Raw genomic sequence first — 16,172 nt, forward strand, 5'->3', positions numbered from 1 at the left:
TGGGAGGGGACCCGAGGAAGCGGGGTGGCCAGGGGGGGAGTCACCGCTGAGCGACTGTCGCGGCGGCTGCAGCGGCGGCAGTGGTGAGCACGAGCCAAGCGGCAGCTCTTGGAGAGGCAGCACAGAGTTGTCTTCTCTATGGGGAGCAGAAGCCTGCGGCGGCGGCGACCCCTCGCTCCGAGTCTCTGAGGGACCCCACGGCGAGGGCAGCTGTCGCAGAAGGCAAGGCTGGGGATCCCGGCGGCGGCAGCGGCGGCGGCAGTAGCAGGCAAGCTCCAAAGACGGGATGCGCGGCCGCGCGGGCGGTTGGCAGCTCCTGTTCGAGTGCTCCTGAAGGGGCGATGCTACCGTTCGCTCCTCAAGACGAGCTCTGGGACCGAGAAATGGAGCTGTTCGGCGGCAGCGCAAGCAGCTGCGAGGTTAGTGCGGTGGCCAAGAGGGGCTGGAGCTGCCACCCTCCTTCTCTCAGGACCGTTGCCGGGGGCTCGAGAGAGAAGGGGCGTGGGGCTGGGAAGCGAAGTGCCCAGGCCAGCCTCCTTGAGGCTGCGGGGCGGCGGAACACGCTCTGCCCAAACCGAGCTTTCGCCTGGGAGCTGGCGGGGACTGGGCGGCGGGCTCTCGAGTTGGGAGTGAGTGCAGCCCGGGCCCGGGCTCGGCCTCGGGCGGAGTGACTGCCTCGCGGGCCACGCCAGAGTTGTGACTAAGTTTCTTCACTTTGCGACCTGAAGTGGAACTGGGGGATAAGCCAGGTTCCGCACCTGGCCCCGTGTGTCCCTCTTTCTACGCTGCGCCAAGTTTGCTAGTTGGGAACATTTTGGGGGACAGCTGCTGACTGCAGCTCTCTATTGAACCCCGGGTGCTTTAGCAATCCAGCGCAACAGAAACACAGCAAAGTGACAAACTCTGGGGAGATATGCACATAGGGATGAGTGCTCCTTACTTTTCTCATTTCTTTGTGGCTTATTGTGGTTCTTTGTAAGAACCTAAGTGGAGATTAACTGGAGGCGAGGTTTCTTTATTTACATTCAGGTGATGTTCTGCAGCCTCCTTTGCGGTCCCCTGAATTCTACTGCCTTCTTCCTCCCGCCCCTTCTCCCTTGCCCAACTGTTGTCCCCGCCCCGTTGGTCAGTAAAAGAACACGCAAAGTAAACCCCAGCCCTTAGGAGACCAATCTTTGGTAAGACAGCGAGGTTCAACTGAAGTATTTTGGTTCGCCTCTCTTCCCGCTCTTCTTACTTTGAAACTGTTCTGGTTGGGCTTTGGTCAGCTGTACAGTGAGAACTTAGATGTGCACAGGTACTTTGTTTTTATTATTGCTGCTTTGTTGTTTGTTGATCTTGTTATTAAAGCAAGAGACATTTAAACACAAAAATGAGACTTTGTGGATAGAAAGTCAGATCTTTTTCTGATAACCTAATCATTGACAGCCTAGTAGTACAGTAGATACCATCACAATCACAGACCTAAAAATACTGAATGCCAAATTGATTCACAGTAGGTTATTTTGAGGTAGGACTCGCAAGCCTCCACATCTCTAGGTGCAAATTTGTCTTGAAGTACTTGCTTCATCCTTAAAAATACACGTTGGACTGCTGTCTAACTTGTTCTTTTTTCTTTTCAAATTTCCAACTGAACTGGGGTTAAAGTTACATGCCAGAATAACATTTAACAAGAAATGTAGTGGAAATATGGAAGGAGTCTAAAGTTGAGCCCTCTCTACTTATAGGAAATATTTTACTAGTACAATAAGGAATTCCTAAGTACATTTTAATATTCTACATCTCTTAAGAACAGGATAAATGAAGTGGGGTTTATTTCTTCTTGGAATGTTTCATAGTTGCAAGAATTTTCTAGAAGACTATTCAAGGGGAGAGGAATTTTGTTTTATTTATGTATGTAATCTATTGACTTGTAGTTCCAGGCATCTGGTTTATAAAAACAGTTAAATGCTTGGATATAAGTTTGGGATTGGCGGGGGCGGGGGGGGCTTTCGCATGCCTACTCATTATTTTTGTTAACTTTGAATGTAGAAATGTTTTAAATTGTAATTACTGCATATGGTTTTTTTTATTGTTTGCAGTATGTTTTAGGTATTATAGAGATTTAACAATGGGTCTCTCTACCTCAGCAATTTGGAAAAATACTGGAGTGGAAATTGTTAATCCCTATGAAGTAAAACGAAAGGTGAAGGTAATGTGGTAAAGATAGTATTTCTGCCTTCTTTGTCTAAAACAGTTATGATTGGTTAGATTTAACCCTGCAAGTGACTTAATTAAAAATATTCTTGGTGAAAACTAAATGCTACATCTGAATCTGCTTAGACCTCCTTAGTACTTAGAAGAGGGTTTTGTTGTTGTTGTTGTTGTTGTTGTTGTTATTGATGTTTGTTTATAATGGTATTCTTTTGATAAGAAGGAAACAATTTTACTTCCCAGAATTTATATTTATTTTAATTACATGTTTGTTGATGTTGGCTTTAGAAATGTTAACCTTGAGCATGAGCTTTGCAGCCCTCAATCGTGATAGTTTTTAGGACTAAGGGTGCTTTCATTGTAGAATATATTTTTTGAAAATGTGTTGGAGTCCTTAAAGAAAATGTAAGTAAGAATCTGTTAACTTTAATGTCAAAGGAAACTTTAATGTCTATTTCTGTGTGTGTAAATCTTGGTAAAATTAAAGATTATATACACTATTAAATATTGTGGAGTGTTTTTCAACATCTTTTACCTGTCTTGTTTCATGCGCAACTGTTAACCTTTGAATTATCATTCAGAAGTGTGAGAGTTGGTTGTTTAGACTCAACATATTTTTTCACAGGAAAAAATTATTAAGGATAGTTACATTTTTAGACCAGTGCACAATAGTGAGGTATAGTGATGAAGAGTCTAATCATTGTTTGTAAAATTGTCCTATGGGAAAATGTGTCAGAGGTTTCAAACAAGAATTAGGTTGGCTCCAGTGAGAGGTGGAGAATGGGCCTGAAAAATGGAAATATGGACTCTATTGACTCCTGAGAAGAGGGTTCTTGGGAGAGGGGAAATAGGATAAGCCAGAAGCTTTGGTTGTGAGAACTCTTACAGGGACTGTCTCAATTAGGTCTACTGGGAATAGGGACTTCAAAGGCTATCAACCCTCAGGCAGCCATATTTTACCTGTTGCCTGGATTCTGTCAGGATCAGGGAAGAGGTATAATGATGAAGAGCCTAATCACTGTTTGTAAAATTGTCCTGTGGGAAAATGTTTCAGAGATTTCAAGCAAGAATTAGGAGGTGTGATAGGTATTGGCCATTCCTGGACAAGGGTCATTAAGAATAGCCTGTTTTAGTAAAGTGAACTTTTCATGGGGTAGTGCCATGTACATGGTTTGTGCATTTTGTGTTTTGGTGAGGGAGTGCTTGGTTCCTGATGGAGTTTACTATAGAGTTTTCAAATTGTATATTATATCATATCATCATATTATATTAAATTTTAATCGGTACTTATTTCTTTAGCAATACTGCTTTTGTTTAAGGAAGTTAGCTTTGAAAGTAATACAGTTCACTGCTAAAAACAGTTTGGAGCTAAAGCCACAGACTCTAAAAATTTAACTAGGAAGGCAAATATATGTCAGATTGGGAAAAACTGCTAGTTTTAATTAACTTCATAAGACCCTGTAGTAATAGGGGAAAGAATATGGGCTTTGGAGGCCAGTTTAATCTGGGTTCCAATCTCACCTCCAATGTATACTAGCTGTGTGGCCCAATGTAAGTTACCTAACCTCTCTGAGCCTCAATTTCTTCATCTGTAAATGGGAGAAGAACCATCTTCAAGAGTTGTTATGTAAAAACTGAATACTGTACTGTGTTTAATTCACTTGGCAAGGTGCTTTGCACATAGTAGGCCTCCAGTTCCTTCTCTTTCCCCACAGTCATCATCATGCGCCTTGCTCTGCCCCTAAACTCTGAATTATTGTCAACTATATTAAAACCTTGGGATTTAGATAGCCATGGTCATAGCTCCAGCTTTCCCTTTTACGAGCAGTTTTCCTTAAGACCTCCTTCGTAGATCTGATTACTTCATTTAAGTATGGTGATCACATTTGTAATCACAGGATGATTAAGGATGAAATATGAAGTCATATTTAGGACTACTTTGGGGGATAAAGAGAGACAAATAATTTAATTTGTTATAACTGGCCAGGGAGGTGTTTCACTGACATTTATTTTTTCCTATTCTAAACTTTTGTCATAGTAGGAATTGGTTCAATTCATGAAGTGTTTATTGGGTACAAGACAGTGCAGTACATAGCATTGTAATGTGAAGTGTCTAAAGATATACCATCCTGAATCCCAGCCCAGCCCCATGGGTTTACATTCACGTGGGCTAGATAGACATATACAGAAACTGCTATTATACAGATCACAAGACCATCAACAATGGGGTGTTTGTGGTGGTGGTTTAGGGATGATCTAGTGAGGCCTTGTGAAAGAGGTGGAATTCGAGCAGGGCATTGGAGAGTGGATTATATTTTCACAGACAGATTAAAGGAACATATTTCTGGTGGATGGGGACAATATAAACAAAGGCATGGAGGTGTTCTTAGAGGAAGGAGGAATCTGATATTGCTAGGATATAAGTCTGTGATGTGAGAATGGGGATATAGTGTGAGATGAGGTATTCATCTAAAGGTAGGCAAGGTCCAGATTGTATGGGGCTTTTAAAGCTAGTTTAAGGGTTTTCAGTGTTGTTCTGTATATGGGAGCTACTGAAGATTTTTGAGTTCATGAATGACATGACCAGATCTGTGCTGGCGATAACGGATGGCAGTGTATAGGATAGATTGGAGTTGGGGAGAGACTGAGGGTAGGGAATATTAATCAGTGGAAGTAGTAATGAGATTTTTAAACTAGGACAGAAGGGGTAAAAGGTGAAGACTGATGGGAGATACTTTGCAGACTTAAAATAGTTTGGCAACTGATTAGATGTTGGGGAGTAAGAGAAATTAGGAGCGTTGTGATAGGACTTAATTCAATATAACAGATATTTAATGCTTGTCTGCCAATAAAAGGGTCTATGCTAGCCACTGGACTAATATAAATAGATATTTGCAGCATAGGGAGATAGAAAGCTAAAATGACCCCCCCACACACCATAGTGTCTTGAACAAGAGCAAGCCACTCTAAAGATTTCTGGTTATGCTTGGCATGCTTAAAATATTTACTACTAATGGTGAATGCACTTACTACTAGCTAAAAAGTTTTTCAGTGCTTTTAAAATGGTGCTCGGGCCTGTAATTTTTGCTTTATCAATATTCATTTTAAATAGCAGCCCCCAGTGCAGAGGGCTGTGCTGAAAATAGTGACTGGTGCTTCTTTCTAGAATGTGGAAAAGAGAACAGGGACATCTGTATTTCTTATATACTTTCACCAGGTTTATTTGGACTAGAAAGTGGGGAGTGGCCAACAGGGCCCTGACCCCTCACCACCACTGGTGCCTTCCCAGTTTCTCCAAGACTATCTTCCTTTGAACCAGCCTGGTCTGGAAATATTCAGGTCAGTTCCTTCAGGGCAGGGCCTCTATATTTCCCTACCTTGATTATTTCATCGAGAGGTAATCATTACCTCACCATTCCGAAATAAGGCCTGACTTGGTGCCGTTGCTTTCTCAGGCCATATTGTTGTTTCAGTACCACCCCTCTCAGTCTCTCTCATGTATAATTTTGAGAGGGAAATATAAGATTATTTCCCTTCTTGTTATTTCTCTCTTGGTGGATGCTGTCATTATCTTTAGCAGCAGTTCTCAGGATCTGGTAAGTACTTCGAATCTTGAGGTCTTACATTTTAGTACTTTGTCAGAATTTGCTGTATAATATTTACACATTTATGATATTTCTAAAGATTATTTACTGTTCTTGATGATAGTAGTTTTTTTTTTCTTTGTCTATATTGTTTTCTTTTGTTTGTTTTTTAGGTGGGAAGGGAGTTGAATGGGAGAGAGATTTAGAGCTAAGCTTAAACTAGCTTTTGTAGATAATAGAGATGTTTTCTGAATTGCCCTGGAGGCAGTCTATGTAACTGATTTTGCTGCTGGATTTTAACTTGTATCTGTACATTTGAAGTAGGTCCTGCTGTGTGTGTGTGTGTGTGTGTGTGTGTGTGTGTGTGTGAGAGAGAGAGAGAGAGAGAGAGAGAGAGATTGAGAGGGAGAGTGTTTTGCTTATTCCTTGGTTCATTTCACCAAGTATTTGAGATGGTTTATAGGAAATAAAATCCAATAAAAATCATTTTGATATTCAGGATACAGGAAAACATAAAGTAGAAGGTATATGGAAAGGATGGAGGATGGAGTTGGAGGGCGAACTAGAACACAGGTAAGCAGGTTCTAGAGGTTTGCTACACATTTAAAATATAGTTGAATTGCAAATTTGGCCTCGGATTTCCTTGGGCTGGTAGTACTCAGTTCTGACTATAGATCAGATATACCTGGGAATTAAAAAAAAAATTTCCATGCTAGTGCCTAACACAGAGATTTATATTTAACTATCTGGTGGGTACCTGGGCATCATTTCCAAGATGATTATGATGTACAGCCAAGGATAAAGAGCCATAGCTCTAGGCCAAAGTAAAAAGAGAAATAGTCATATAGTTCTCGTTATTCAACAGGAAAAAAGCATATCAGTTCCTAAGCTAGCAATTAGCTCTAAAATATATTGTCTGTGAATTGTAATGATTTTCTGTGTGTTTTATTCTGTTGTTGTTCTAAGATATGACTGGGGCAAAGGAAGTATTTGAACTGTCTTGTATGCTCTTGCTGTGTAGTTTTGAGGAATTTGCTTTTCCATAAGAGAAAAAAAATATAGTGTGCCAGCTGATTTTTGATACAGTTTAGCCTTACAATTTGGAAGCTAAATAATCTGCATACCTTATTTCTAGCTAAGTAAGGGGATAGTGACTCCGTTTTGAATAAAATATCCTATCACATCTCTAACAAAAATTTCAAAGGCGACGAGTAATTATTCTTACTATAGGACCTGTCTGTCTCTCCTGTAAAGTGGTTGGGGACAGACTTTAAGAGGAAATATTAATTTTAACACCCAATGTCAATTTTTTTACCCAAAAAGGCATTGGACTCCATTCCATCTTAAATGTATCTCTTAATTTAAGGGAGAAATAAATGACATTTATTGAGCATGTATTATCTTTTCAGTTTTATTCACTCTTCAAAACAGTTTGGTGAGAAAAGGTGTATCTTTTTGATACATCTCATCTTTTTGACAGATGAGAAAGACATATAAATCAGTGGAAGGCACAGCTGGAATTTGAACGTAGATCGTTTTAAATTCATGCTTTTTCCTCTATACATTGTTGTCTCCCTTATAAGGACGATATTGAAGATAAGGAGAAGATACAGACAAGTTGTTGACAACCATATCAGATCAGTAAATCAGAGCTGCTGATTCAATAGCTATTTTTACTCAAAATGAAGGTCAATAAAATCCAACAAGATTTTATGTAGACATAGACAAGTTTATTCTAAATTTCATATGTAAAAGTACAGGACCTAGAATATCTATAACAATTTTGAGAAAGAAGACTAAAGTGCAAGAAATCACTCTATATGGGATGGTAATGCAGTAACAAGTAATTAAGGCAGTGTGGTATTGGAAGAATAGACACATAGATCAGTGGAACAGAATAGGGAACCCAGAAATAGATACACACAAATAGGCTCAACTGATTTCTGAGAAAAGTGCAGAAGCAGAGTAAAGGTCTTCAGTTTCCTCATATATAAAATAGAAATTAATGTGTTTATCTCTGATTATTTTGAGAATTAAATAAAATGTTCTTTATGTATAATATTTGACAAGAATAATAAATTTATTGTTTTCAACTCTTGTCTTAACTCTAAGATTTTGTTGTCCCAGACAAAGTACTTCTTTTAGCCAGATAAATAACTCAATGGACAATTTAAACTTATCTCACATTCCCCAAGGTTATATTTTAATGAAATTTCATGGACCTCATATCTCTAAGAAGTTACTACGGTGAGAAGAATTACTGCTAAAGAATGCTATGTGTGTACACATGTCATGTATATATGTGCATTCATCTGTACTACACACAATACGTGTATCCTTTGAAAGTAAAATTTCCAAAGCATATGTTGTAGTTCATATGAGACTGGCCAGATGGCCAGTGCCTTGGCATGGGGAACATTTTGGAGCTATTTAGAACCATTAAAGTCATTAGCTCTGATTTCAACCACACAGAGTAAACATATTCCTGCCTGAACAGTAACCAGGGAAGTTGCTTTACTGTCACTGGACCAAAGTTTTAAAATGTTCCACAGATACATTCTAATGTATATATAATATTGATATGCTTAGCTCAACTCATAGTAACCTATCATTTGCACAACTACCAGTCCTTTTAAAAGCATAATGATACTTAGATTGGTTTTAATTGGTTCTAAATATTATTTTGCATGCATTAATTAAGCAAATAATCATTAAATGCCTACCTGTGTAAGTTATTGTGTTAGTTACTAGATAGGATTCATTTGGTTATTGCTCCGGGTTTCTACTGTGATAACTGAAAACCAATTAACTGTATATCCATCCATTCTTCATAGTCACAAGGAAATGTCTGAAAGGACAGTATATTATGTCACAAAGACCAACACATTTAGGCTGACAGAAAGCTTTTTAAAATTTTAATTTTTCTGGGGTATTAATGTCTTAATTCCATACTCCTGTGAAATTACTCACAGGTTCACTGATAACTCCTTCCATCTCCTTTGCTTTTTAAAAATATTGATAGTTTTAAAAAAATATTAATAGATTTCCTCCTATTCAAATCAGCTATCAAGAGTGGAGCCTCAGTATGTATGGCAATTCTATTTGTCTTATTTTTGCTTTATGTACCTCCACTCCTGGCAGTGGATTATGGCAGTTGAGGAAGATTATTATTTGGGGGCATGTGTCCCTTTTGCTTTTATTTAGTGCTCTTCTACAGTCATTTTTGCTACATGGGAAAGGAAATATATTTTCCTAATGAATTGTCTTTGAATTTGGGTCTCTTAGTTATTGATATAGAAATAATGAAGAGTCTACATGTTGGTTTTCTGGGTTAGCAAGTTACCCTTCAAGTTGCTAGTGATGGTTGTGTTTGATTTTGTATATTTCACCTCCAAGTTTCTGAGGTGTATGCTAAAATATGGCAGAGAACATAAATGGCTATTGTAGTAGTAGTAGTAAAATTTTGAAATTAGGTTTATCCTCATTGTTTTCATAATGAGATTATTCAGAAGCTGGGTAGCAAGATAAATAATAGCTTATGTGACCAATTTTAACAGATACATGTAAGCAGTCGCTGGGAAACATGGGCTTGGCTAGATAACATAGGACTGACTTAGGCCCTTTTATTTAAACTTTTGGGCTCTGTGTTGCAGAGAGATTATTAAGAGGGCCATGGCATGACTCTTTTTCTAGAAATAACAACATCTCTGAAGATACAGAGTGATCCTGAATTAGGGTATTATTTTGCAGACTCATCCCAATTGAATAAATTTAGTAACTTTAGAGTCATTGTCTCTTTTTAATTTGAGAGAAACAGAAATGTCATCATTATTTCAGTTTTTACATTTTTAGATTCTTTGTTTTTAAAAAGCAGTGTACTTGACTCTATTTGTTTTAAATCCTTGTAACGTTTAGTATGGCACAGTGAAATACTGAAAATGATTTGACTGAATTATGCCAGTTCCAAAAAGTGAACTAAATATTCATTAGTCTCTTATTAGGGCTAACAACTTCTAAAAATCTAACATACTCTTCTTCCTGCCTTAAGGGAGGTGATTATCACAAGTTTCTGTCAATAAAGTTATTGGTTTCAAAAAGCATGGAAAATAAGAATCCACTCTGCTGGCCGTTTTTTATTTTTATTTTTTAATTTACAGGTTACAAGGGACATTGGAGTAAAAGTAAATTGAAAATACAGGTGGAGTGGTATGAAATTATGAATATAATCTGGATGAAGCAATATTTGTGTGTACTGCAGCAATTATAATCCCGTAGAGTAGATAATTTTAGTTTGTTATTTCTTTACTAGGCCAATTTGGTACTCTTTTGTGCATTTTTAAAAGTAAATGCTTCTAATTACTAAAAAATTATATAGTTTAGACCAAGGAGTGGTAAACTTTTTCTGTTAAGAGTCAGATAAATATTTTAGAGTTTGTTTGCCTTTTATAATCTCTATTGAATATGTTTTAAACAATCCTTTAAAAATATTTAAAAAAAGTAGCCTATGGGGTCCAGTTTAGGCAACTAGCTTTAAAATGTGGTTTGCAAAGTTAAGTTTGTACTTATCTGCTGACAAAATTTAGGGTTATGAACCTTACTGAAAAAAAATATGAACCTTTGAAATAACTCCCATGCAATATATGAATTATCAAGAATTTATCCTTTTTTCTGAAAAATATCTTACGAATGACCAAAGCTATGTGTTTTTAAAGTGATTTTGAAGAAGTTCAATTTCTGTTGGCTGTTAGAATTTAAAATTCAGTCAGAAATGATAAGCAAAATGACTACTGGAAATACTTCATGAAATTAAGTTTCAAAGTTGCTTTTAAATGTTTCAAGTAAGAAAATTAATAAAAACTAAGGAAAACCTATAGCAGCTACTTATTACTGAAGTTATTTTTACATTTAATTCTTTCAGATTGCAAATTCAGTCATTCCATTCCACAAATATTTTTCCAGGATCAATTATATTATAGATAATATGCTAGATGTTGGGGTTACAAAGAGTCATAAGACATGATCCTTTCCTCAGGGAACTTACAGTGTGATAGAGGAATGGGCAGACACCTAAGTAAGACAGTGTTTATGGATAGAGGTCTGCGTGTGGTAAGGTGGAAGGAAAAAGGGAAGGTGTGACATTGAGTCTTGATAAAGGTGAATTAATATTCAAAAGCACAGGTATTTTGGAGATTAATCCTTTGTCAGTTGCTTTGTTTGCAAATATTTTCTCCCATCTTTAGGGTTGTCTTTTTGTCTTATTTATGGTTTCCTTTGCTGTGCAAAAACTTTTAAATTTAATAGGTCCCATGTGTTTATTTTCATTTTAATTTTCATTACTCTAGGAGGAGGGTCAAAAAAGATCTTGCTGCAATTTATGTCAAAGAGTGTTGTGCCTATATTTTCCTCTAAGAGTTCTACAGTGTCTGGCCTTACATTTAGGTCTTTAATCCATTTTGACTTTATTTTATTTTATTTTTTTTATGATGTTATCTATAGGGTTTTTTTTGACATATTTATTGGAGTATAACTGCTTTACAACGGTGTGTTAGTTTCTGCTTTATAACAAAGTGAATCAGTTATACATATACATATGTTCCCATATCTCTTCCCTCTAGCATCACCCTCCCTCCTACCCTCCCTATCCCACCCCTCTAGATGGTCACAAAGCACGGAGCTGATCTCCCTGTGCTATGTGGCTGCTTCCCACTAGCTATCTATTTTACATTTGGTAGTGTATATACGTCCATGCCACTCGCTCACTTTGTCACATCTTACCCTTCGCCCTCCCCTTATCCTCAAGTCCATTCTCTAGTAAGTCTGTGTCTTTATTCCCATCTTACCCCTAGGTTCTTCATGACATTTTTTTTCCTCTTAGATTCCATATATATGTGTTAGCATATGGTATTTGTCTTTCACTTTCTGACTTCACTCTGTATGACAAACTCTAGGTCCATCCACCTCACTACAAATAACTCAATTTCGTTTCTTTTTATGGCTGAGGAATATTCCATTGTATATATGTGCCACATCTTATTTATCCATTCATACAGTGATGGACACTTAGGTTGCTTCCATCTCCTGGCTATTGTAAATAGAGCTGCAATACACATTTTGGTACATGACCCTTTTTGAATAATGTGCCCCTCCCTCCCCCTGGCCTGAGTGAGCCAGAGCCCCTGAATCAGCTGCTCCTTTAACCCTGTCCTATTTGAGCAAAGAACAGACGCCCTCCGGTGACCTACACGCAGAGGCAGGGCCAAATCCAAAGCTGAGCCCCGGGAGCTGAGCGAACAAAGAAGAAAATGGGAAATATCTCCCAGCAACCTCAGGAGCAGCAGATTAAATCTCCACAATCAACATGATGTAGCCTGCATCTGTGGAATACCTCAATAGACAATGAAACATCCCAAATTGAGGAGGTGGACTTTGAGAGCAAAATTTATTATTTTTCCCCTTTTCCTCTTTCTGTGAGTGTGTATGTGTATGCTTCTGTTTGAGATTTTGTCTGTATAGCTTTGCTTTCATCATTTGTCCTAGGGTTCTGTCTGTCCGATTGTTTTTTTTTTTTTTTTTTTCTTAAAAAATTTTTTTTTTTTTTATTTTTTATTTCAATAACTTTATTTTCTTTAATTTTATTTTATCCTATTTCTTTCTTTCTACTTTTTCTCCCTTTTATTCTGAGCCATGTGGATGAAAGGCTCTTGGTGCTCCAGGCAGGAGTCAGTGCTGTGCCTCTGAGGTGGGAGAGCCAACTTCAGGACACTGGTCCACAAGAGACCTCCCAGCTCCATGTAATATCAAATGGCGAAAATCTCCCAGATATCTCCATATCAACACCAGCATCCAGCTTCACTCACTGACCAGAAAGCTACAGTGCTGGACACCCTGTGCCAAACAACTAGCAAGACAGGAACACAACCACACCCATTAGCAGAGAGGCTACCTAAAATCATAATAAGGCCACAGATACCCCAAAACACACCAGCAGACGTGGACCTGCCCACCAGAAAGACAAGATCCAGCCTCATCCACCAGAACACAGGCACTAGTCCCCTCCACCAGGAAGCCTACACAACCCACTGAACCAACCTCAACCACTGGGGAAAGACACCAAAAACAATGGGAACTACGAACCTGCAGCCTTCAAATAGGAGACCCCAAACACAGTAAGATAAGCAAAATGAGAAAACAGAGAAACACAGAGCAGATGAAGGAGCAAAGTAAAAACCCACCAGACCTAACAAATGAAGAGGAAATAGGCAGTTTACCTGAAAAATAATTCAGAATAATGATAGTAAAAATGGTCCAAAATCTTGGAAATAGAATAGACAAAATTCAAGAAACATTTAACAAGGACCTAGAAGAACTAAAGAGGAAACAAGCAATGGTGAACAATGCAATAAATGAAGTTAAAAATACTCTAGAAGGGATCATTAGCAGAATTACTGAGGAAGAAGAATGGATAAGTGACCTGGAAAATAAAATAGTGGAAATAACTACTGCAGAGAAGAAGAAAGAAAAAAGAATGAAAAGAACTGAGGACAGTCTCAGAGACCTCTGGCACAACATTAAATGTACCAACATTCGAATTATAGGGGTTCCAGAAGATGAAGAGAAAAAGAAAGGGAATGAGAAAATATTTGAAGAGATTATAGTTGAAAACTTCCCTAATATGGGAAACGAAATAGTTAATCAAGTCCAGGAAGCACAGAGAACAGTATAAATCCAAGGAGAAACATGCCAAGACACATATTAATCAAACTGTCAAAAATTAAATACAAAGAAAGCATATTAAAAGCAGCAAGGGAAAAACAACAAATAACACACAAGGGAATCCCATAAGGTTAACAGATGATCTTTCAGCAGAAACTCTGCAAGCCAGAAGGGACTGGCAGGACATATTTAACATGATGAAAGAGAAAAACCTACAACCAGGATTACTCTACACAGCAAGGATCTCATTCAGATTTGATGGAGAAATGAAAATCTTTACAGAAAAGCAAAAGTTGAGAGAGTTCAGCACCACCAAATCAGCTTTACAACAAATGCTAAAGGAACTTCTCTAGGAAAGAAACACAAGAGAAGGAAAAGACCTACAATAACAAACCCAAAACAATTTAAAAAATGGAATAGGAACGTTTTGAGTTTATTTTTGTGTATGGTGTTAGGGAGTGTGCCAATTTCATTCTTCTACATTTAGCTGTCCAGTTTTCTCAGCACCACGTAATGAATAGGCTGTCTTTTCTCCATTGTATTGGGTTGGCCAAAAGTTTCGTTCAGTTTTTTTCTGTAAGATGGCTCTAGTAGTGCTTAGTTGTCATTAACTTCATTCAAAACAGTTTTGTTAGATTGCATTGTGACAGCTGTCATAGCGTGCATTTAAAAAAAACTTATCAAAATTGGTGAATTTTTGTGTAACCATTTTAATATTGCAGATGAAAGGAAAAAAGCAACATTTTCGGTGTATTATGCTTTATTATTTCAAGAAAGGTAAAAGCGCAACTGAAATGCAAAAACAGATTTGTGCTGTGATTGATCAAACATGTTGAAACTGGTTTGTGAAGTTTTGTGCTGGAGATTTCTTGCTGGACGATGCTCCACAGTCTGGTAGATCAGTTGAAGTTGATAGCGATCAAATCGAGACATTAATTGAGAACAATCAATGTTATGCCACACGGGATATATGCGACATACTCAAAATATCCAAATCAAGTGATGAAAATCATTCGCACCAGCTTGGTTATGTGAATCACTTTAATGTTTGGGTTCCACGTATGTTAAGCAAAAAAAACCTTCTTGACCGTATTTCTGCATGTGATTCCCTACTGAAATGTAACAAGAATGTTCTGTCTTTAAAACAAATTGTGATGGGCCATGAAAAGTGGATACTGTACAATAATGTGGAATGGAAGAGATTGTGGGGCAAGTGAAATGCACCACCACCAACCACACTAAAGGCCAGTCTTCATCAAAAGAAGGTGATGTTGTGTATATGTTGGGATTGGAAGGGAGTCTTCTGATATGAGCTCCTTCCAGAAAACCAAATCATTAATTCCAACAAATGCTGCTCCCAAGTAGACCAACTGAAAGCAGCACCCGACAAAAAGCGTCCAGAATTAGTCAACAGAAAATGCATAATCTTCCATCAGAATAATGCAAGACTGCATGTTTCTTTGATGACCAGGGAAAATCTGTTACAGCCTGGCTGGGAAGTTCTGATTCATCTGTCATATTCATCAGATATTGCACCTTCAGATTTCCATTTATTTCAGTCTTTACAAAATCCTCTTAATGGAAAAAATTTCAATTCCCTGGAAGACTGTAAAAGGCATCTGGAAGAGTTATTTGCTCAAAAAGATAAAAGGTTTTGGGAAGATGGAATTATGAAATTGCCTGAAAAATGGAAGAAGGTAGTGGAAGAAAATGATGAATATGTTGTCCAATAAAGTTCTTGGTGAAAATGAAAAATGTGTCTTTTATTTTTACTTTAAAACTGAAGTAACTTTTTGGCCAACCCAATATATTTTTGCCTCCTTTGTCATAGATAAGGGGACCATAGGTGTGTGGATTTATCTCTGTCCTTTCTATCCTGTTCCATTGATCTATATTTCTGTTTTTGTGCTGGTACCATGCTGTCTTGATTACTGTAGGTTTGTAGTATAGTCTGAAGTCAGGGAGCCTGATTCCTCCAGCTCCATTTTTCTTTCTCAAGATTGCTTTGGCTCTTCGGGGTCTTTTGTGTTTCCATACAAATGGTAAATTTTTTTTCTAGTTCTGTGAAAAATACCATTGGTAATTTGATAGGGATTGCTTTGAATCTCCAAAATATACAAGCAGCTCATGCAGCTCAATAACAAAAAAACAAACAACTCAATCAAAAAATGGTAGAAGACCCAAATAGACATTTCTCCAAAGACGACATATAGATGGCCAACAAACATATGAAAAGATGCTGAACATCACTAATGATTAGAGAAATGAAAATCAAAACTACCGTGAGGTATCACCTCACACTGGTCAGAATGGCCATCATCAAAATCTACAAACAGTAAATGCTGGAGAGGGTGTGGAGAAAAGGTAACCCTCTTAAACTGTTTGTGGGAATGTAAATTGATACAGCCACTATGGAAAACAGTATGGAGGTTCCTTAAAATACTAAAAATAAAACTACTGTATGACCCAGCAGTCCCACTACTGGGCCTATACCCTGAGAAAATCATAATTCAAAAAGAGTCATGGGCTTCCCTGGTGGCACAGTGCTTGAGAGTCCGCCTGCCGATGCAGGAGACGCGGGTTCGTGCCCCATTTCGGGAAGATCCCACATGCCGCGGAGCGGCTGGGCCCGTGAGCCATGGCCACTGAGCCTGCGCGTCCGGAGCCTGTGCTCCGCAAATG

At 38.1% G+C, this 16,172-nt stretch overlaps 1 protein-coding gene across 4 annotated transcripts in view; it reads left to right on the forward strand.

Annotated features, from left to right (window-relative positions):
* The first annotated feature begins 315 nt into the window (after positions 1 to 315).
* The window catches only part of RPS6KA6 (ribosomal protein S6 kinase A6), a 174,396-nt gene continuing 158,539 nt past the window's right edge, over positions 316 to 16,172 (forward strand). Inside the window, exons 1-3 of one of the 4 annotated variants that reach the window (XM_007455924.1) lie at positions 316 to 419; positions 1,391 to 1,510; positions 2,082 to 2,191. In XM_007455924.1, the coding sequence (XP_007455986.1) occupies positions 2,111 to 2,191 (81 nt within the window). In that variant the 5' untranslated portion in view covers positions 316 to 419; positions 1,391 to 1,510; positions 2,082 to 2,110. Of the gene's footprint in view, positions 420 to 1,390; positions 1,511 to 2,081; positions 2,192 to 16,172 lie in introns of those variants that run through there. The other 3 variants (XM_007455925.1, XM_007455927.1, XM_007455926.1) reach the window with 3 other exon arrangements.

The sequence above is a fragment of the Lipotes vexillifer genome, unplaced genomic scaffold (genome assembly GCF_000442215.2).
Source record: "Lipotes vexillifer unplaced genomic scaffold, Lipotes_vexillifer_v1.1 scaffold286, whole genome shotgun sequence".
Taxonomy (NCBI): Eukaryota; Metazoa; Chordata; class Mammalia; order Artiodactyla; family Lipotidae; genus Lipotes; species Lipotes vexillifer.